General features: G+C 45.0%; 1 protein-coding gene across 5 annotated transcripts in view; it reads left to right on the forward strand.

Annotated features, from left to right (window-relative positions):
* LOC144155462 (eukaryotic translation initiation factor 4E-binding protein Mextli-like) overlaps nucleotides 1-23029 on the forward strand; it is a 77530-nt gene that overhangs the window by 14570 nt on the left and 39931 nt on the right. For 4 of the 5 annotated variants that reach the window (XM_077686917.1, XM_077686919.1, XM_077686921.1 and 1 more), the window contains exons 5-12: nucleotides 662-966; nucleotides 1093-1154; nucleotides 5404-5475; nucleotides 10257-10317; nucleotides 14561-14615; nucleotides 14696-14869; nucleotides 20343-20399; nucleotides 20828-20913. In XM_077686917.1, coding sequence (XP_077543043.1) covers nucleotides 662-966; nucleotides 1093-1154; nucleotides 5404-5475; nucleotides 10257-10317; nucleotides 14561-14615; nucleotides 14696-14869; nucleotides 20343-20399; nucleotides 20828-20913 — 872 coding nt within the window. The remainder of the gene's footprint in view (nucleotides 1-661; nucleotides 967-1092; nucleotides 1155-5403; nucleotides 5476-10256; nucleotides 10318-14560; nucleotides 14616-14695; nucleotides 14870-20342; nucleotides 20400-20827; nucleotides 20914-23029) is intronic. The other variant, XM_077686918.1, reaches the window with a different exon arrangement.

The following is a 23029-nucleotide window of genomic DNA, read 5'->3' on the forward strand; positions in this document are numbered from 1 at the left end:
CAGCTTGCTTGTGTCCCGCTGGCCGACTCCACTGGATCGCCCATTTGGGTATCATGCTTGTTAACTTTATAGCTCGCTCGGTTAGTTCTTTGTTTTACTTGTGCATTTGACAAATTTTTCAGAAAAAAGTTCGGCCAGCTTGGTACATGTACACCTCAAGGGTACCGTGCATGGGGCGGCTTGGGTATTCATGCTGACTCTGAGTGGTAACGCCGCGGACCTCGAGTCCCCACACACATGTTGTAACCTGTCGTAACAAGGAGTTGAAAGGGGAAGGGATAGAAACTGCACATTGGGGGCCATCAGAGCCTTCGTCAAGCTCTGGCTGATGGGCTCCCTGTTCGTCTACCTGGCAGGGAGCTCCGAGACCTTACTTGGTACTAGCGTAACCCCAGTGCTGTACTGTTTTTTTTTTCTATGCCTTATGGTAAATTAACTAACCAATGCACATCTGCGCACGGTTTCGGCATGCAAAGAACTGCGCTTGTGCCTAGTATGTGCTGTATGACGTTTTCAGTAAACCTTGCAAGCCAGTGCAACGCTTGTCCTGCCACCTTGTTGCCTTTTCTCACACCACTCGTGAAGATGCCGTGAGTAAACTGGCTAGCCCAGTTGCCAGTTCTACTCGAACTCAGCTTTTCCGTTGCGTGCTTCTTTCAAGGGCCAGGAGTCGGAGCTGAGTTCGTCGTACAGCACGACTTGCAGCACCAATTGCATCGCGTCGTGCAACTCCTCGCCCTGCAGCTCGTCGTCGCCGTGTAACTCCTCTTCGTGCAACTCCTCGCCGCCCCAGATCTCGTACGGGGCAGCGCCGCCTCAGCAGCCGCAGCAACAGCAACAGCAGCAGCTGCAGCAGCAGCAGAGTGCGCACTTGCTGTCGGCTATGGCGCCGGCAAGCTCTCCGCCACTTTCGCTGCAACCCACAGAAGTCCTGAAAAGCTCGGGAAAGTTTGGCAAGCCGGCAAAGTGAGTAGCAATCCTTCGTGTGCATCTGATTGCTGCCGGTTCAGAAAATGTTTGGCTGATGCTGCACTTTGCGTGGAGTGGAAGGGTAGGGGGAATGTGTTTTTCATATTTATCCTTTGGGTGCAGGATACCGGGCCGGAATTTTCTGAAAGACGAAATAGTCATTCGAAACTCGGACTCTGGAAAAGGTATGTAGAGGTGCATTCCCCACATTCTTTGAGGGATGCATTCCCTCTGGCCTTCACACCGTCCTGTACCTTTTGCACAATTGAGCTGCTATATTTAAATGTAATGTCTTACAGATTTCATGTCATTTCGTTGACATGAACGGAACAATGAAGACAATATACAATGTCTGAATTCAAGGGGGTGTTCTGCCGGCCAAAGCTATGAATACATTGTGAGGTCTGTCTCAATGGAGTCTTGTGGGTTAATTTTGGCCACCCAGGCTTTGCTAGCACGCGCCAAGATTTGGCAAATGGTAAACCTACACGGGCATTTTTTGTTTTGCCTTTACTGGTTAAATATTGGCCATGCCTGGAAACGACATACAGGTTTAAAAAGATCACCCGCTCCTTAGACTAATATATGTGCCAATTTTTATGCAGACTGCATTTAATTAACACCGAGTAACTTGGTAAACGGAAGGAACGGTGGTGACACCTAAGCAGCTTTGCCACACTTAGAGGACGTTATAGGACGGCTAGGCCTTATTTCTTGGCTCTGCAGCAGTGAAGGGGTGATAGTACGAATTCAGTGACAATTTTTAGTGGCGTAAAGCCGAGCAACTGGGTTTGTGGCACCCTCTCTGATTTGCTGTTGTAACAACTCACTTTGCCTAAATGTTATCGCAGAACATAGCAACTCTGGCCACTCATGCCAGCAGAAGTTCTTGGTTGTGCTGAAGTAATTAAATAGTCTTAGGCAGGAGAGTTCGGTTTTCTGAAACAATAACCAGGCCTTTATGCACACAGTAGGCTGTGTTAGTTCCTTACTAAGCTTGTCACGGTGGGGCCATTAATTGTTCCTTTGGGTCTGTACCCTTCAGCGTGAATTGGTGTGCTGATTGCCTGTTAATGGCTCATATTCTCAACGGTGCGTAATAAGTTTTGGCTACTCAGGCAAGCCATTCACACCTTTAATTGGAAATTCCTCAGCAATGGCAGTATCGTGTCCCACCAAACAGTAATGTAATCAGGTATGAAAGATGTAATCTGTTGAGCGAACCAAAGTTGTATGTTGTCTTCATGATCCTTGGGCCTTTGAGAAAAAGTTCTAATGTTTGAAGTGTTGTCATAAAACTTGATTTTGCAGCATGCTGGTCACAAATATAAAATCAATTTCTTCATAGGATAGTTAGTTCAGATATCTGCAAATTGTTTTCACAATTTCATCTTGCACAGCGTAAAAAATAAAAAACATACGGGACACAAGTAAGAAATAGACACCACAAACGCTGTCTATTTCTTACTCATGTCCCGTGTGTTTTTTACGCTGTGCAAGATGAACGTATTCCGACTCGCCCAAATTTCCGCCTTGATTCAAGCGTTTTCACAATTGTTTGTCAAGTTTAAAAACCTGCCAAATGCATTACGATTTTTATGCACCCATAATCTGGAGGTCTTAAGGAGTGCAGTAAGGTCATTCTATGCTGCTAGCTCTGCTACTTCAATTGTTCCGAATCCCCACATCCATTCCAAAGATAAAAATGTTTGGTTTGAATTTTTATTGCTATCAAGCCATAATCTAAATGGCTTGCAGAGTGCACCAAGGGTTGTTGTATGCTTATACCTTTGATACTTTGGAATTTGTGTACTTTCACAGTTTGTGGTTAGAGACGTGTTCAGTTTTCATTTCTTTAGTTGTGAACTATTTAGAGGCATGACTTTGCAGGCAACAAAGCTAAAGGTGTGAAATAACCTATATTGCACTCCTTGATTCCTCCAGATTATGGTTGCATAAAATTTAAAAGGACTTACTTAGTAGATTTTTCTAAAAATTACGAACAAAGTGTGTTCTCATTGTTCTGTTTAAAAAAGAATTTCATGTTTATGGTCAGCATGCTGCACATGCCTGGCAATTTTCGTAACCATTGCTCAAAAATTTTTTGCCAGGGACCAGGTTCAAGGGGGTCATAATTATTACAGAAAATTCTGGAATGTGTGGGTTCTTAGAAGCAGTGAACCTTATTGTGCAATTGCTGTGTAGCTGTTTCATCATGCGGGATTGGTAAACGGGTTGAAAAAGGCACCTGTGGTTGATTGTAAATTTTCTAACTGTTGGGAATTTATAGCATTCGTTTTGATGTTTGACTTCAGTTTATTTTTGTTCCACTCTTTTGTGATTGGACTGTCTGGTGTTGGCGCCTTAGTTTACGTGTTCGATGTTGTTGAGGTGGTTGCTGGTTTTGATACGCCCTTCCATTTGCTGTAATGCCTTTCAAGGAGTGAAAGGTTAACCACTGTTAAAAGAATTGTAGGCTTGTTGTTGCATTTTTATTAAAGGAGTACTGACACGAAAATTTTATGTTACACTTTTATTGCTTTTATCGATGCTTAATGGTCTGGCGAACCTGAAACAGCACTTCAAATACTTCAGTGCACGATAGTTAATTACATTGAACGGCCTGAAAATCGTTTGTTTCAAATTCCCGCGCTTTTATCCTGAAAGGCGCATATGACAGAATCCCGGTCTGACCTCACCGCTTTGTGCGGACGTCACCGGCACCCGCTTGAGAGGGTGTTGCGCCCGCTCGCCGCTTGTGGGGCTGCGTGCGTGAAGTGACGTCACGAGTTTTTGACGAGCACTGTCGCGTCACTTCTTTTGGCTTCACGGGGTGATGTCACGCTGATGTCCATTTGCTGAGTGCCGCTCCGCGTGCTGCTCCGTCGGCGCGATAAATGAGATCCAATTAAACTGTTCTTCGCGTCGGAGGCCACTCATATTTCAGCCAGGGTATTCTGTTGAGTGAAGGAAGCGAACTCTGCAATAATATTAACGCCGAAAATTGGTGTCAGTGCTCCTTTAAGCATTCAATGGGCTGTCACATGCAGCAGTATACTCAGACAATGGTAATGCAGGTAACTGCATACGATAATGTTAAAGGGCACTGTCTTGCAAATCTGACATGATGGGATCGCTGCATTAAAGTCTATGGGCGTTAGCGCGAATCCAAGCGTAGAAAGTAAAGTTATATGTACAGTCGGCAAAAGGCTTGTCTATAACGCTCGAGCGGCGTGCTCCGAACTGTGCGGGAGACATCTGGCGATAACGCCTGGTTTGAGACCGGTAGAATGTGAGCATGCGCGACCCGCATCAACGTGATTGCTGCTTCCCATGTCGCTTTGCCTGTCACCTTGGCTTGCGTACCTTCTTTCGCCGTGAGAAGCACTGCCTGCGCTGCCGGGGCGGGAAACAAAAGTGGAGATTAGTGATTCTTAGTACAGCGTTGGCTGTGCTTAGCTATGTGCAACGCTTAATTTTCGCGGCGCCCTACGCAATTTAAGCTAGAGTTTTTTTTTTCTGTTGCGGAATCGCCAAAGACAATAGTAATCGCCAAAAATGCATGCACCGGTGTTCTAGAGGGAATAGATATCGGCCCCTGATCGACTGCACAGTGCATTAAGTACTGTGGCGTTAGCCCGTCAGCAGGGACGTGCAAAGCCGAGAGAAGAAACCGGATAGTGGTGCACGCGGTACTCGTGCAGCGTATTGGCAGAATGATGACGTAATGAGCCGCTGTGCGCCAAAGCTAATGCAGACAAAAAACACGCACAGCCTGCGCTGAGGCGGGTAACCTCTGCTTTTGTTTCCCGGCACGGCAGCGCAGGCATGCAGTGCTTATCACGGTCGACGAAGGTGTGGAAGCCAAGGTGATGGGCACAGCGGGGAGGGACACAGCCATCGCGCGGATACGGGCCACGCATGCTCACATTCTACCCATCTCAAACCAGACGTTATCACTAGGTGTCTCCCGAGCAGTCCGAAGCACGCCACTCGAGCGTTATAGACAAGCCTTTTGCCGACTGTACGTGGTCTGTTTTTGTGTGGTTTTTGGCCTTCTGGGGCGTATTCGGTTATGATGTTTTTTTTTTTCAAGAGCTCCTTTATTTGCCTTTGCATCATCTACACCTTTCGGTATGGAATCTGTTAGCGTTTTGCTTGGTCGTAGAACTAGTTTGATGCAGCGGACTGGCTGGTCGGAAGGGATGGCAGCCGGGTGGTACTTTTTCCTTGCACCTCGGGACTGTCTGATAACAAGAAGAATTTGTTGCTGGGCGTGTTGGTTGCAGTCTAAGAACATAAGTAGTGCAAATAAACGATACACGAGACGTGTGTCGTAAGACATGTCAGTGTCCTCTTTCTAGGCTGTCTGATGTAGGTTGTGCTTTTGTTTCTTTGCCTCCAATACACTGCTTGTCCTCATTGGAAAAAAAGTGATGGGCATCAAAGGGCGTCGTGTTCATATGATTGAAGAGCTGAGTGACACGGTGATCTCCTTCCAGCGAGGTGACGTACCGCACGGCGTGGCAGTTTGCCCATTGACTCCCCACTCACCCTCCCCACCACCACCCGTGCTTGAGCTCACGCAGGAATGCCGCCCAAGCCTGCACACTAGCCCCCGCTGATACGTTGTCATGCTCTGCTTTGATCAAGCCCCCTCCTCTAGCATGTGCTACACTGCCACTAGTGGCCTTCGCGGCGCCGGTCTTCAGTTATGGGGCTGCGAAAAATGGGGTGTAGCTGTTGTGCCAGGGGTGTAACTAGGGGCCAAGCAAGATACCCAAAAGGTGCCTTAACTAGCATTAGAGGTTTGTGCATTTTTGTGGAAACTGTTTTTGGCCGTGCTCTGGCCCACTCACTTTTGTTTTAAGCTTGACGTAAATGTTTCTTCCATTGTGCTAAGGGTATAGGCAAAATTTTGTTTCTTCCCCTTGTTTCTTATGTATAGGTTCTTGTGAAACCAGTGAAGAAAATATAAAGCAGGGCTGTAGTGAGCTATGCCTGTACTCTGTTTCATCAACCCTGTGCAGCATTGCAAAAATAGCCAAGTACATGCAGCCCGGACAACAATGCGTGGAAGAAAATAGTCCCAAAGTGTGTTTTTTTTTCCGTAGAGATAAGGACAGCAGATGCAGGCATAGACACCATAGAGGGGACATTGTGTACTGTTACACAAATCTCATTGGCCAGTGTGGGTGCATCCTCTCCCCTCATTGGCTGATGTCAGCTTTGGCATTTCCAGTGCTATGTGCAGTTCGTGAAAGAGGGCGGAGCATAAACCGTGTTGTTGGCTAATCTAGGATTTTTGTACTTTTGAGTGTATACAATTCAAGTAGGCTTTGCTCTATAACCTTTGAAGGCATCATGTTGCAACAAGTGTGTAAGGATAAGTAGGACACTTGAGGCTGAACGTATATTTTTTCAGCTCAATAGTATATACACTTATGCAAGCCCTGCACTTCACAACTTTGGTGCCAAAAAAAGAAAAAGGAAGTGAAAGTGTCAGCAAAGAATTTTTGTAGAACATCATTTCTTTTACCTGCCAGAAGGAGGTGTACTTCGGAGCACTTTAACTGTTCTTTACCTTTTTTTGGGTACAAAGGGTTGCTTCAAAACTTCTCTGATTTGTGAATTGCACAACGAATTCACCGAAGTCCTTACGGAGTTAACCAAGTTTGTGACCTGTCTAAGGCGTTGTGCTGCTGAGCACGAGGTCGCGGGTTTGATTCCCGGCCGCGGGGGTTGCTTTTTTGATGGAGGCGAAAAGTAAAAACGCCTGTGTGTACGAGATTTCGGCGCACGTTAAAGATCCCCAGGTGGTCAAAATTAATCCGGAGCCCTCCACTACGGCGGGCCTCATTGCCTGCATTGCGTTGGCGCGTTAAAACCTGCAATCAATCAATCAAATTTGTGACCTTCGGGCGACTTCACTTTTGTAGATAACAAGCTCCCACCTTCTCCCCTCCTCTCATCTTCCACCCACAAGGTGGGTGGAGGAGCAGGCAGGGGGGAGGGGGTATCTTGGAGTGTGGCCATGAAAGAGATAGGATGGCACACATTGTAGGCTTGGTAGTGCGAGTTGTGAAGGCACTTTGCACCCTTTTTTTTTTCTTGGGTCTGCCTTTTCTGGCATAGCGCTGTGCAGTAGCTTCGTTAATTCTGTTTGAAAGAAGTTTCCTCCTTTAGTAGCAGGATCAGCATATCACCATCCCATTTATTCATACTGGAGCTGCACCTTGAAAAAAGCAAAGTTGCAGCTCTCGGAACAAGTATTATATGCGATAGCTCTCCAGAGTTATGTATTCGATACTAAATTTTACACGTCTCCTGACAGGGAATTTCCCTTTAAGACATGAATTTCAAAAAGGAAGAGATCGGAACAAGCTGGTAGCTATTTATTTTCAAACAATGCGCAAAAAATTCTTGAGGCAGAAACATAACCATCAAAGTGCTGTGTTGTATGTCTGGTCAGGTCTTGTGGGGTCAGCAAGCAGAGCAGTTACGATCTAGCCTTTCAATTTTCTTTTTCTGCTGCAGAATATGTTTACTACTCATTTTTACACCTTAGGAAAACATGAGCACAAGGGGGAGGAATTGTAGATCAGCCACTTTTTTTAATGGCCGTTTCTTTCTTGGTGGACAAAGATACGTATGCGCAAACTTGCCAAACTTTCCAGTTCTCTTGCGGTCGCTGGTTCAGCATATGGTGCTGAACCAACGGAGCTTCCAATTTTAGGGAGCTTCCAATTTTAGTGATGGCTTGGTAAATTGTGGCTTAACCCTTGTCCTTAGCAATGTGCTGCTTGCGTGGGTGTTATATGCGAAGGCTCAGTAGCATCATGGTTGGTCAGCACTGAGGAGGGAAGTACCGTTGGCCATGGAATGATGGCGAAATGCAGTGAAAGTTTAGACCTGTATTCGTATAGTCTGGCGGCAAAGACGGAAAAACACGAAACATGCACAGGCGTTCCACAAATGACCAGGAAAATCGGAATTTCTATCATAAATTCAGATTACTCAGTCATTGTGCAATCTAAGCACTTGCAGTCCCAATAGAACTGCACAGAGCGGGGCTCGACTGGTTCTCCGGCCACCTGACCTACCGGAGGACCGGGTCGGCTACAATGTCACTTCCACTGCATGGTCGTTCCAGCAGTATGCATTTCGTAGGGCTACTAGTTTTATCCCAGGTGCTGTTGGGGTACCTACTCCACAATCACAATAAATTTGGTTAGAGTAAAATAGTGCTGCAGATGAGCTTTAATAATTGCAGGCCTATCAGGCTACTCCCTATATAAATTTCTATAAATTGCTGTATAAATTGTTTACATCAATTTCCATCAACCTAGGAACAGGCTAGGTTTAGGAAAAGATGCTCGACAATGGATCACTCTCTTGCCATCTGTCAGGTTATTGAGATGTGCGTTATAGTATAACAAACTTCTGTACATGGCCTTTATTGATTATAAGAAAGCATTTGATTCAGTGGAAACTGCCACAGTCATGAAAGCATTGCAAGGCCAGGAAGCTGAGGAGGCTTGCATTGGGCTCTTATAGGACATTGCGATAAATTTACGAGCATGACAAGAAGGAAAATAGTTTCGTTGGGGAGGCTTTTTTGACAAGGAGACAGTCTCTATGAAATTATTGACAGCCTTTTAGAAGGCTTGTTTAGGAGGCTTGATAGGGGGAAATAATGGATTTGGGTGACAGATGATGGAAATGATAGCAAGTCTGTGGGACAGGCCCTTATCGTGCTGTGGACAGAGGTGGATGGGCGGTGCAATGCTGTGCTACCTACAGGGTTACAAGAAGGCACATGTTAGTGTTCAGGCAAGTGTTAGGGGTGGAGAAATGGTGATGTGTACCATATGTCTGTTGTGAAAGCGGGTGGTCATTCTTCATATTTTTGAATTATGGATCACGCCGCTGGCACAATCTTGGTCAGATTGCTTTAAATTTTTTTGTATTGCATTATTCATATTCTTTGTTTAATGGTACCAAAGTTACTGTACTCGCAGCCAATCCAAGGCCAGCAAATGTGCTTAAAGGAGCGCACCTGTCGATGTGGGTGGAGTAGTCAGGCTATGGAAGGGGTTTCTTGTACCACAGCCTTTGAGAACACTATAAGAACAGCAGTCAAATGCTGCATTGAACCTCCACATATGCACTGTGGGTATTTGGGTTGCCAGCTTAATGTGTCTGACCAGACACTGAGTGAGGGCTGTATTATAGGAAACTGCAAGGGCAATAAGTGACCAGCTAAAGCTTCTTTGTTGAGGCAAATTCTCAAATGTACTGAACGAATACCTTTTACTGCATAGCTGTTGGTGCCATCTTTACCCTTTCGTGACCGTTGTCAAAAGCAAAAGCATTCTCCATGTCTAATGTCCAATGTATTCACCATAGGAAACAATGTGCAACCAGCGGGATTAGAAAATAAAAATGACCCAATTCATTGGGCGTTGGCGGACCAACATATATGACCAGTGTGATAGGGGGCAAAAAAATTCCCCCAATGCGTCAGTCACAGTGCCCCCAAAGCTTTGCTCTGCATTCATTTGATCAGAAATTGACGTGCACGTTTTTTCCCGCTTAAGTATGACTTCTAGTGAGATGCAAAGGTTTTTTCAGTTCCTTAGTCTTAATGAGAGGTTACAGGGGCTAGTGCAGGAAGGCGTGATTAATGACAGCTTAGATGTTTTCCTATGACAATTAGTATGTCTGTATTTTCAGAAATCTAGTCTGTCACTGCCCCCTTTCAACTTGTAGGCTTCAGCAGGCGTGGTTAGAAAGGGAGACGAGCAGTTGATGCCTCTAAACCAGCATTGTAGGCCTTGGTAGTGTCCTTGCATTTTTTTGTGGGAGGCGGAAGTAGTAAAATGATTCTAACTGCCGAATGAAAGATCAATAAACATGCTTACTGCTTTTTTGCCTCCTTTGTACAGCTGCTGCTTTTATGGTTTTGTATTGTGTGTGTGTTTACGAACTCGTTTTTGCTGCTGCAAGTGCATTGTTATTTTTTTTTTTGTTAATGAGCCTTCAAAATCCTATTTCTTGCACATGCTTGCATGAGCAACTTTGTGTGTAGTCAAGTTATCAAGTGTTCCTTTTATTGCATGCTAGGTGTGGCCCTAGTGTGCTTGAATTTTCTCATCTCTAAGTGGTGTTGGGTACTGTGTCTATAATTGCTGCAACACCGCCGCTGCCTTGTGCAACACCTTTTGCCTCATTGGGACAGTGCACCTGCTTGATTGCTGGCTGACAGCTTCTTGTTGTGGTTCCAGTGAATCCCGGAGTGCGCGACCGGCTGGTGCAGATCACGGGCCCCAATGAAGAGACAATTATGTGAGCGCACCCTTGCGAATATTTATTTGCCTAGGCCGTAGGGCACAGCTGCTGTGGCTGTGAGGGGAATTCGAGTTACTGCGGCAATTTTCTGAACGGAAGCACACCACAGTGTCTGCTTGCCTGAGTGTTTTTGGCAACCTGGAAAATTAGTAGCGTAGCGTAAAGAGCTGGGCAGGTTTGATAGAGACACCTGAGTACTGGCCTACAACTGGTGCTGTTGCACAACGTAAAAAATGAATACGTGCTAGTACACATGCGCACATAGGGGAACTAGGTCTTTTCCAAATATCTTATTTTGTGAATGGATCGAGGCTGAAGTTCTAGAAAATATTGCCAAATTTTGCTGCACATGCTGTCATTGACGCGGGGAGCAGAGAGCAAGGCCCAAGAACGCATTTTCCTGTCAATGCCTTGTTGTGTAATACGTACCGTATTTACTCGCATAATGATCGCACCCCTGAAGTTTGTCGTCAAAATTCGATTTATTAATTTCCCGCGCAGTGAACGCACCCTGAACTTGCTGCAGCAGTATGTCGTATGTGTGCGAAGTCTAGCTGATGATGATGATCGTGCTTACCTCTGTTTCCTTCCCTTTCTAAGGGGACATGGCTACGTTATTGCCGCAGACTTGCAGATATTAGTGATATCGGCAAGCATGAGTTCAATATTGATGAGGAAGAAACTCTCACTAAATGCACATAGTGTACTCACAAGACAAAGAAAAAACTGCGCTCAGCTTGCTGCGTCGGCCCACATGTCTGTTTTGATGTTCCGCACTGTGACTGCGCAGCCACTTATTGGTCCCCCTGTTGTCACCTTGCAGCAAACTCGTTCCTGCGTGTTCCGTAATTCATGAAAACAGTGCGTTTTGCGTCACTTTTGCAAAGCGGCTGGCGGTGGTGTGCGGAGTTTTTATTATGTTTTTATTTATTATTTTTATTATGTTCATGAAACCTATCGTAAAACTTTTGACCTGCAGCTTGCTTGCTTTTTCTGTGCTCAAAAGTTTTTCGCTAAAAATTTACCCCGCGTAATGAACACACCCCTAAATTTGCATCAAATTTTTTGGAAAAGGTGTGACCATTACGCGAGTAAATACGGTAGCTATATAATAAGCATAGGCTGTAATAAGCATATAAGCATTGTAATAAGCAGATTGTTTTACCATATGACTCATGGTGCCACAGCTGTTCATTGTTTTACTGACCGATGAATTATTCCAACTGGTGTTATGAGCATGTTGGACTATATTCTATAACTATCCTTGCCAAGACACATTTAAAAAAATTGGTTCACATCAAGAGTTTTTTTTTTTTTTATTAGGAGGGCCCTATCGAAAGCATATATAGCACTGTTTCATGTTTCTGCTGTATTTGTAATGGATTTGCAGAATTCGCTTTGTAATGTTTTTTATTTGTCTGACACGTTTGTCTGACATGTGAAGCTAAGGGCAAACAATTTGCTCTGAACTTTTTTAAGTAACTGAGTGACTGTATGGCATAAGTGAAAATGCATATTGAAGGTTGAAATAATGAGGCTGTCCGATTTGTACTGTGTTTTCGGTACAGGTTTTCGTACCATCGGTCTCATCCTTCTAGTAGCTCATATTTTCACTTGCAAGCTCTCTTACGACTGTATAATGAAGAGTTCGGAGTGACCACGCACCAAATAGAGGGAAGAATGCCGCCCATCCTTCGTTGCTGGGGGGCATGGTTGCTCCGCGTGCTGTACTCTGTCGGGATGATTGACCATGCGGCACGTGTGCGATAATGGGTGCAAGGGGTGTTGTGCCATCCGCAACGGGTTTCTGGTTTTTTTTAGATGCGACTGCATCTCATTCACTCGCCTTGTCCCTCCATACGGCGTTGTCCGTCCACACCCCTCCCCCTACACTATAAAAAAAATAATAGTTAGCGGCGCCCGGTTTCGATCCCACGACCCTGTGGGCGGAACGCGAGGTACATGGTGCTCTTCCCACTGCGCCACAAAACCGAGACAGAATGAAATGCTACGAACGCGCCTTATATCCTTGACTCATTCAAACTACGTGAAGAAGCTACTGATACAACGCATGATGGGGCAATGATTAACACTTGCAATAAAAGAAAAGAAGCTCCCACTTACAGCAACAATGATGGAGTAAAGGTCGTTGCGACAGCGAAGCCCCAAGCATACCACTTAGAGAGATTGACCAAGATTGGCCAATAAAACATAATAATAATCATAAAACATCAATAATCATACGCGTTCCCGACACGTTTCACGCGATTTCAGAATCAATCAAACGGAAACACCAAGTGAACCCCACGATGCGTCGCATCTACACAGGGTTCCCCTCGCGGGGAGGTGGGCGCAATTTTTTATTATTTCTCTGTTTCCACATCTGCTATGGCGCGCAGGTTAGCCCAGCACACCGTTGCCTCTGCAATAGATCGAAACATGACTCAATCGCGGCTTTCGCTTGCTTGCTGCGTCCTCACTTGCCGCTGTCAGCAGCAAACGAGGTTGTCATATCAATGTTGTATCCCCTTTTTATCTCTATCTGCCATCATGATTTCGCAACGCGTCATTTCTGTGCGCTGTTCGGGCTGCTGAAAGTGCTCCCTCCATGGGCGCGATTACTTTAGGATGGCTGATCGTGCGGGGCCTTCGACTGCGGACAGGAGCGGTGGTGCTTCAGATTCTGATCCAAATACGAGCAGAGCTCGGATTTGCATTCTGAGAGTTTCTCATCTGAGGAAGGGGTGGGAGTTCCACAGCGTCAGGTTCTGATGTTGAAACGGTGGGGTCGTCGTCCCGGAAGTGTGCACGGCAAACTGAAAATATCTGGAAGAAAGGCGATTTCTTACCCACACTCTTATGTTCGGGACACCATCATAGTCAAATAAATCACTATTCTCTTTCCCTCGTATTCCAGAAACAAGCCGGCTCTGAAGGTGCGTCACGACCAGAAACACCCGACAGTGAAAGGGTTACTAAAGAAAGATTGGTGAAAAGCGTAGCTTTCTCCATGCAAACTGAGTCAAATCAAAGTCCACAATCCACTCTCGTAAAGTCTGAAATCCAAACTGCCGAAGTCCAAAGCCAAAGTCCGAAGCCAATGGCAGTGCTACGAACCCAAAGGAAATGCTGAGCGCCCCTTCCCGAATGCGATGATAGCGCAGTCGGACGGACACCGATTTCATAACGGGAGGGACCCAGGTTTGATTCTGACCATGGGCCATAGAATTGCATTATGATTATGAGGACCAGTGGTGTTCTATGCGGGGTTTTGCCTTTTCCGAGGAATTTTTGGTTGTAATTTTGGCCACAGGGGAAAGGGGAATCTTTAAGAGCTGCAGGGAATTTTAGAAGTTGTGGAGTAAAAAATAAAAATGATATCAGTAAACCGGACCTTGCATCATTTATTACTTTTTTTTTAAATTCCCTTACGACTTCATTGGATTTATGTTCAGATATCTGCAGTTGTCTTCCTGCTAGCCACAAGCATCCAAGACAGGAGTGAGCACAGAGGAAAGAATACTTCACGGGGAAGAGCTAGTAAAGCATGAAAAGGTGGCGGCTGAAGGGCTGTGGCCTGTTCGCATGTACTCCTGCGCAATATACAAAAAAGTATTTCAGGTGCACTTTAGTCCGCGTGCTGTCAACAAGAGATAGCGCCAGCAGTCCAGGCGCCGAGCTAAAGTGTAAAAAAGGCAAATTAATTTGTAAAGTCCTGTATGCTGGCAAATAAATTAAACGAATTTTGCATAACCTGACGACAGATAAGACTTACAATATAGTTCACGCGGAAACTCTGATTCTTCGAACGGCGCCAGACTATGTAGACTTAGGGGGCGCTGGCTAATGTCCAAAACCAAACAAGAATCCACGTAAAGATCGATCAGCTGGAAAGAAAGACTGGAGGGAAACTTGCAGGGAATTCCTGAGAAACCTGCGAGGAAAAGTGCTAAAAGTTGGGAATTTCCAAACCTAGAAATGGGAATTTTTCTTGTCAGTACGGTACATCAGTGACGAGGACCATTGATAAGCTGTACTACAGGACAACAATTTAAGATCCGCAGCATTCAAGCGTGGGGTTCATGCATATCTTGAAGGTGAGCTTCACGCTTGCTAGGCATTGCTTCCGAAGGGGCTGATTCACTTTTGTGCCTTTGGCATCTGCTTTCTTGATGTGTTCATGACTGCATTACACGTTGTATTTTGTTTAATTTAAATGTTGTCTCTTTCTCATTAATAGGAGAGCCAAAGAACTAATTGAAGATACAATTCGGCGCAATGCATCTCCAGTTCGAGTAAGTAACGAGCGTTTATTGCTATGGTTGTGTTGCTAGGGGGCAGCAGTCACTACACTTATTTTGCTCTACTCGTGCAGGAAGTGGGAGATGAGACGGCAACCAGCTATGCAGGTGCTAAAGAGACTAACCAAAAGCCATCTCTGATGCACAGTTACAGCATGGGTGATGCCAGCGTGGGAGAATTCAGCAGTGTTGTCAACGTGGCCAGAGATAGCGTACGCCTTAGTGGAACCAACCCTGTTCTTCTGAAGGTAAGTCGTCCTTCCTATCTTGAGTTCTTTACAGGACAGTGGAGCAGTCTCAATTGGTTTGTTTCTTTCTGTTAAGTTTTCGTGGGTGGGAAGGAGGTGGTAATTATTCACCAATAATTAGTATAGATTTCGATAGATAATTAGTATAGATTTCAATAGATAGTATAAGTGGTAGCGTCACGGTGGACATTCACAACAGTTCATACATGTAGGCAGAAGATTCAGGCACCAAGTTATGGCTTGCGTTAAAACTGTCCCGGTGCTTTCATGTTTTGTGAGTTGGGGTCAAACCGATAGAAATGGAATTTAACTATTTGCGTACTGGCCGAAAATTGCCGTTTTTTGTGGGTTCCGGTAATGTTTTTTTTTTTTTTATGAAAAACTTGTTGAGTGAAAAAATGTATAAAGCACACGAAAATGAACCTAAATAGATTCTCTTTTTAATGATATAACTTTTATGAAATTGTATAGAGATAAAAAGCAAAATAAAAATTGTCAAATTAGACATTTTGGGCAATTTTAGCACAAAATCGCAAAAACGCTCTTTATAACTTCAAAGAAAAATTTTTAGAAAAAATTCTGAAATATACAAATGTTTTCTGCATTTCTTAACAATGTTCTCTAAAAATATCAAAGCCCTAACTTGAGCGGTTTCTGAGCTGCAAAAATTTGTTTACAGGGCTTCAAAACCATGGAGAAAAAAAGCTTTTTTCGATTGTTTTAGGTAAAGATTTTTATTGCAAAAACTCCGTTGTCGAGGCAGCAGCGAGTCTTGGCCAAAGGATGTGGAAACCCTGCAGATAATATAGAACCATGCGTGACACTGATAAACCTCGCGAACCGTAAGCGGAGCACTCAAAGAAAACCGGCTACACATAGAGAAACAAGCCGCTCGCTTACCTGTTGGCGGCTGCTGATGTTCCGGGCTGGTTGTCGTCATCATCACTGTCAGAACTCAAGTCTGACAGATCGAAATCATCGGAAGAGTCACTGCTGCTAGTAAAGTCCCGAAAATCCACCGAAGATTGAGTAGAATTTCGCGATTTGCGGTGTTTGGGAGCACGTGTCGAGCTTGCGGGGGCGCAGCCATCTTCCGCGGCAACTACGCCGCGTATACGCTTCTCTCGGCGGGCTTTAAACACCGCCACCTGGCTCAAAAAATTCGAACTACACAGCAAATGAAAGCTTATTTGTTGTGCTACACGGCAGATGGCGCCAAACGTTTCAAAGCGCCCGGCGCGACTTTCAAATCAGCGTTTGAAAATTCCGATCGATTTCGATCGCTCATGATCTAAATCGCGCGTGCGGTACACAAAGAGTTAAGCGGGTTGTAACGATGCCCCCCCATAGGTGTACTGACCTCGCCTAATTGCAAATATGCCAAAACTATGAGCAATGATTTTTGGCCTCAGTGTGGTACCTGTGGCTATTTATTTTACCTGCTTTTTTTTTTTATTTAACCTCTACTTGTTTGGGGGCACACTATTGAATTTGTGAAACTTGTTGGCAGTGCAAAACCAAGAATGAACAGCAGGATAAACGCAAGATGAGCACTGGACTTTAGATGACCTTTACTTAACCCTTTCATTGTCACTGACGTACCGGTACGTTTTCGCATTTCCCCCTTCGCAGTGTCACTGATGTACTGGTACGTTCTTCATTGTGTGTTCAAAAATTCGCGCCATAGCGCTAAGCTGGTGCGCCTGGACTGTTCGCGCCATCTGTCGAATCTTTCTAGTAGCTATTATTTTCACTTGCAAACTCTCTACAAACGGTATACAGTTAAACCTCGATATAACGAAGTGGTACTTGGGGGCGGAGATTTCGTTAAATCGAGAATTTCGTAAAATCGAGGTTTCGATTTTACAGTTCATTTAACCAGTTATGGAGGTTTCAAAACCTTGCCCATCGCCCAGAAACAACTGCTATGTAGTTACCTCTCCACTTAAAGCGAAATTTGTACTAAAACTGGCCGTGAAAGTTGTGTGAATTAAGAGTTTCAACACTTAGGCAATGGAATTCGGATAGCCGACGGTAGTTCATGTGTCGTCGTAAAACCGGTGCTTTTTCCGCAACGCCTATTTAGATATGATAGCAGGCTAGGTTTCCACTTTTTCTTTTTTTCATTTTGGTCACTACTAAACGCCACTGTTAGTCAATTGAACCCACGTCCATGCCCCGTGAACTTCACCCCGGCGAGGTGCTGGTTGAAGTTACGCCTCTTTTCGTCCGTTCAGTTGTAGGCTTAGGCTCGGCGCGTTGAGGGTTGCGGCGTGCCAACAGCAGAAGGGTGTTATGAAACTTTCCAGACTTTTTTAATGTAGAAAGGCTCTGCAGTATGGGCGCGTGATGCAACCACGACACTCAAAATAAAGCCATGATTGTGAGTTGAGCGGAGAACATGTGGACCGCTTCACTGTGTGGAAGAGTGCTTATATGCTCCCGCTAAAGTGGAAGCTTATATTAAATATCTTCTCGTCAAATTCGATTAAGCAATTACTTTTATGCCCACTGAGCCCTAAAGAAACCGATTTCTCTGCATCGCAGCTGTCTAATGAGCACGGGTGAAACAAAGATGACCACGTTCAAAGAGAGCAATTTATTGCCACCAGCACTCGATGTTCGAGCCGTAGTGAAGTCCGTAAGCAGTGCTTGGCATTTCTTGACCAGGGTGGGCTTTACGTGACGCTCCTATGCTGACAGCGCTAACAAGGCTTGCTCTTAAACATTCGTGTGCACCTGCATGCTGGTATTGGATTGCGTCAGTCCACTCGCTGAAGGGACTGTCGCTTCCATCACGTCTTCATCGGAAGATCTTGCACGGAGGTATCGTCAAGCAAAGTCAAGTCAAGTGCGAGAGCGAGCGCTGGACTGATCTGGCGCCGTGCGCTCCCCCGCTTATATTCCCGCTTTTGAAAGGAGAGGAGCCGGGGGGGAGAGTCGCGCGCATGCGCACACATGCACGCACCCAGAGCAGCGAAGCGCACACGCGCAACTGTTGTTATGATAATGAGACGGAGTGAGAGTGTTGCGCACAGCTGTCGAAGAGAAGGACGGAGGAGAGTTGTGCATGTGCAGTGAGCATGCGGACAACGCCGCGACAGCGACAACGGAGGGACATACCCGAGAGCAAGAGATGCGTTGCATCAAAAATGCACAGGGGTGCCCTCCTCTGTATTATCAGAAAAAGAAATGTGTTATTTAAAGACTAACAGGACACAGGCAGCAACATGACTTGCCTTGTGCGAATGTTAGTCTCATCTACATTTTATTTATTTTTCCAGGTTTTTTTTTGTTGTTGTTAAAGACTGTGCCGGACATGCTGCCAGATAACCTTTTCACTGTCGGGGGTTTCTGGCCGTGACGCATCCCCAGTGTCGGCTTGGTTTCCAGAATATCAGGGAAGGAGCATAGTGATTTATTTGGCTATGATAGCATCCGGAATGTAACTTGTTGAAAGAAAAGAGCGTGGGTGAGAAAATATCAGGGAAGGAGCATAGTGATTTATTTGGCTATGATAGCATCCGGAATGTAACTTGTTGAAAGAAAAGAGCGTGGGTGAGAAATCTCTCCTTTCGTCCAAATATTTTGTTTGCCGTGCATGGTTCAGGACGACGACCCCACCGTTTCAACATCAGAACCTGATGCTGTGGAACTCACACCCCTTCCTCGGATGGAAACTCTCAAAATGCGATTCCGAGCTCAGCTCGTATTTGGATCTGAATCGGAAGAATCATCGCTCCTGTCCGCAGTTGAAGGCCCCGTGTGGTCAGCCATCCGAAAGTAATTGCGGGCATGGAGGGAGCACTTTCAGCAGCCTGCACACGCACAGAAATAACGTGTTGCCAAATCATGAGGGCAGATTGAGATAAAAAGAGGATACAACATTGATACAACAACCTCGTTTGCTGCTGACAGCAGCAAGTGAGGGCGCGGCGAGCGAGTGAAAGCCGCGATTGAGTCATGTTTTGCTCTACTGGAGAGGCAATGGCCCACTGGGCTAACCTGGCGAGCTGTAGCAGACGTTGGAACAGAATAATGTTAAAAAAAAAAACAAAAAAACTAGAAACTCGTTGCGGTTGGGACAACAACCCTTGCACCCTTACGGGATCGCACGTGTGCCGCATGGCCACTCATCCCGACAGTACAGCACGCGGAGCAACCATGCCCCCTAGCAACGAAGGGTGGGCGCGGTCGCCCCGTGCTCTTCAATATACCGTCATAAGAGAGCTTGCGAGTAAAAATACGAGCTACTAGAAAGATTCAACAGATGGCGCAAACAGTCCAGGCATGCCAGCTTTGTGCTGAGGCGCAAATTTTTGAATGCACAATGGAGAACGTATTGGAACATCAGTGACACTGCGAAGGGAAAGTGCAAAAGTGTACCGGTACGTCAGTGACAGCGAAAGGGTTAATAATCACACACTAAAGTATTTAAAGGTCTGTTTCGGGTTTGCCAGGCCATTAAGCATCGTTAAAAGAAATAAAAAAAATATTTGGTGCCAGTACGCCTTTAAGGTGGCTGTTGTTGAAGTCTGTGGGGGAGGCCTTCGTCCTGCAGTGGGCATAAAGGGGCTGATGGCGATGCTGCTTGGACTGGCTGGCTGCCCATACTGTGGGAAGCTTACATTGCTGTTTTTGCTTTGATTGGTATAACTGACATGGACGCCTTGTCATGAAGAAGCAAGCACTTAATGGGGAAAGCACCTTTTGTGCCCCTAGGGTTCATGCATCACGAAAGAAAAAGGTTGAGGTTCGTTCTTTTTCTTTTCTTGTGGAGGATATCTGTATTCGTACCCATGCAAATGGGCAATCACCATGTATGTTTACTTGTGTAAGCTTGTCTATGCACTTTGAATGAAGCCCTCACACCTATTGGCTGTGAACAGCTATTCTTCTGACCCCCTTCCCCTCCACACCTTGCTCTGTACTGCTAAGGAGCATTTTGCTGGCTTCTCCACCAAACCCTGAGCCTGTTTATAGCTTTTACACTTCAGACTATAAAGTTTAGTTGAGGTGTTGAAAAAAAAAAAAAAAAAAAATCAACGGCGTGAGCTATGAGACATGTCATAGTGGAGGGGCTACAGGTTCATTTTCACACCTGGGGATCTTTAACTTGGGCTGAAATCTCAACACATGGGTGTTTTGGTTTTTCGCCTCCATCAGAAAAATGGCCCCATGGCTGGGAGTGACTCCGCATTCTTGGGCTCTGCAGCACACCTTAGCAATTCAGCCTCTGTGGTGTGTGGGTTCATTTGGTGTGTTGGTGAGGCTGGGGAAATTGTCCTCCTCAAAAGTTGTTTTGTAAGGAAGATTAGCCTGGGATGGTCTTACTAGCATGATTTTGATGGTGGTGTTGATTGAATATGTTATGTATTTGCCAATGAATGTACGAGCATACTGAAAATTTTTTTGTGGTCGGGCCTGCGTAATAATTTATAACAAAAAAAAAAAATTGTCTTGTTGCTTGCAGACGGTTAAGTTGGTGGTGGAGAAGTATTTTGCGGGAGAGATGGAGTTCTCTGACAAAGTGAGTCATCTTTTGGATTTTTAACTGCTTAATTTTTAACTTATATTGTTGCTGTTCCTGACTGAATGTTGCTTCACTTTATGTTGCTTTGAAAATTCATGTGTAGATGAATGCATGTGCTACATGTACAAGGCGTCACTTTGCTTGCGATATCTGCCGTAGCACAGTGGCTAGAGTGTTCTTCTGCTAAAAATAAAATTGTGGGTTTCAGCCTTGTCTGCTTTGGCTTTGCTTACTTGGCTGAAATGGAAGAATTGCTTTTTGTATACAAATTTTGTGCTTGTTTAGAAGTTTAGGATTATAATCATTAATTTCAAACTACTCTGAAACATCATTACGTCAAAATTCAGAATTGTTCATGTTTTGTATTTTGCCTTAGTCGGGAAGGGTCCAGCAGTTTTATTAAGAGGGTATTTTTCATGTTGCAGGTCGCAGCTGAGTTGCTGGCTCAGCAGAACTATGCAGCTTATGCTTCTTCTGAGCCTATCATCCATGAGAGTGGTTGGCGAGGAATGTAAGTTGAGGCCTTATTGATGTAGTAATACCCTTCTTCCTTTCTGTTTGGTGATATGCTTGGAGTTTAGCTTATGCTGGCTGACTCAGTATGAAGCAGAACTGGCAGCGCAGCAAGGATTGGTGCTTAATGAAAAAGGTGAAACCACTGGTCTGGCTGGTACTGGTTTTTTGTTGCTGGGATGCCGGTTTCCGACTTTTGCTGTTTGTCTTGTCATGTAGCACCTGCTTATAGGGGTTCCACTTAATGCCCACATATGGCTGAAAAGTGAACTTGAGTAGTAGTGCATTGGCATGAGCTTAATCTGTAGCAGAAACCGAACCAAATCTGTGCAGCAGGCACGTAGTGTGCCACACAAAGTGGTGATCCAATGGAGGACGCAGTTTTTTTTCCACGTTTTGGAAGCAGCGGTAGTTAAGCTTTCTGGCTGTGCTCTGAAATTAGTGGAATTTGAGTATATTGGGGTCGATGAGTCCTGCCTAGCGCGAGTTGAGTTGAAAGTGCATGGTCATTTCTGAGACTGCACGGGTTTTTTTTTTCTTTTTTTTTTTCAAACGCATATGTCTGATTTATGGAGCTTAATTTCCCATATTTAACGGTGCAGAGCCTTGCTCTGTTGCCTAAACAGTTAGGGTGGCTCACATTCATAGAAAAAGCACAGGCAGCTGCCAGCTAATAAGTCACCTGATCCCTGCCATGACATTTTTTGGCCATGCTTATGTTATGCTGCGAACATTACAACTGGAGCCGATACATGTTGCAAAGCTAAATGAACTTTCATCACAGGCAATTATCAGGTCCAACCTGAGTGAGTGCTTGCATTTGATGCCGACAGTGGTGATGCCGACGCTCATAGTGCTTTGCTCCCGGAGGCCTTTCGTTTGACAGGTCTTAAAAGTATTTGTATGGAGAGATGATGTAACAAGTTTTGTAGGGGCCGACAAAAGCAGTTGCGAGAATGTCGGAGCACCTTATTAGTAGAGCCTCTCGGTATCCCCGTACACGCTGAATGAAAGAACGAATAAGCAAAGGGGACTTCTCGTTCCTAGTCCAGGACTCCACAACAGAGTCTGGCCTTCTCCTGTGCCAGATGGACCAGGTGGCTCTGGTCTTGCAGGCTCGAGTGGGCTAGGGCTGCCTCGCATAGCTCCAATTTTTTCTTCGGTGTTGCATTTACAAAACTGCTGTAGCAATGAACAATGCCTTCATGATAACAATCTTTAAGCTAGTGCGTCATGAACCTACTTATAATATACGTCGCTCTAATCCATGGATCGTACCACTAAGCCGCACCAAATACTGCACACAGTCTTTATCTTAGAATCTACCCAAATCCTTAAATATTCTCGATGGTAATAACTTTAATGTTCGAATGTTTTCTACAACAACTTTCAGAATTGATGCATCTTCTTGAGCGTTCGACCGAATAGGCTCATCTAAGTAGCAGTTTTACAATGAAATGTCACGATGTATTATTTTCGCTGTATTTTTCTTGCCTTTGACATTAGAATTGTGTAATGGTACTTGTGTGGAATTGTGTACTTGTATATATTTAGAATTGTATAACAATGTTTTTACCGATTTGAATTTCTGTAGTTGTGTATATTTTTCAAATTGTCGCGTTGCGTTTGTGCTCTAACCACATAACTGCTAAGTGGGGCGTAAGGGGTCTTCAAGCTGCATATGGCAGCTTCTTCCCTTCCGTCCTCTCTCATTGTGTACTTTGTGTACTTTGTTTGAGAGAAATAAAACATATCAAACAAACATATCAAAAGACAACTATGAAGAGGCAGTAACAGACAATGCTGCAGTCCCAAAGCTCTGGGCCCGTCAGCTTCTCTAATGGTTGTTCGGCTGTGAATGGCGCTGTCCTTGCTTAGCAACCAAAATTTGTAAAGCCGGACTTCGCTCTCGTTTCTGTCGCACTTTCCATTGTCTGTTTCGGCGTCGCAAATTGGGAGTAAGGGCATTACCTGCTTACTTAGTTGCCAGACACAGTTCTGGGAAACTTTCAAGTGCATATAGGGCATGGTTACTTAGGAGTAACCTACTTACACAGTCCGCGCATCCTCTTTCATGTTCCTGGATGTTAGAAGTTGTAGAATGAAAATTGTCC

Source organism: Haemaphysalis longicornis, unplaced genomic scaffold, assembly GCF_048455015.1.
Source record: "Haemaphysalis longicornis isolate Haplotype H1 unplaced genomic scaffold, Haemaphysalis longicornis Haplotype H1 scaffold_1, whole genome shotgun sequence".
In the NCBI taxonomy this organism is placed as follows: domain Eukaryota; kingdom Metazoa; phylum Arthropoda; class Arachnida; order Ixodida; family Ixodidae; genus Haemaphysalis; species Haemaphysalis longicornis.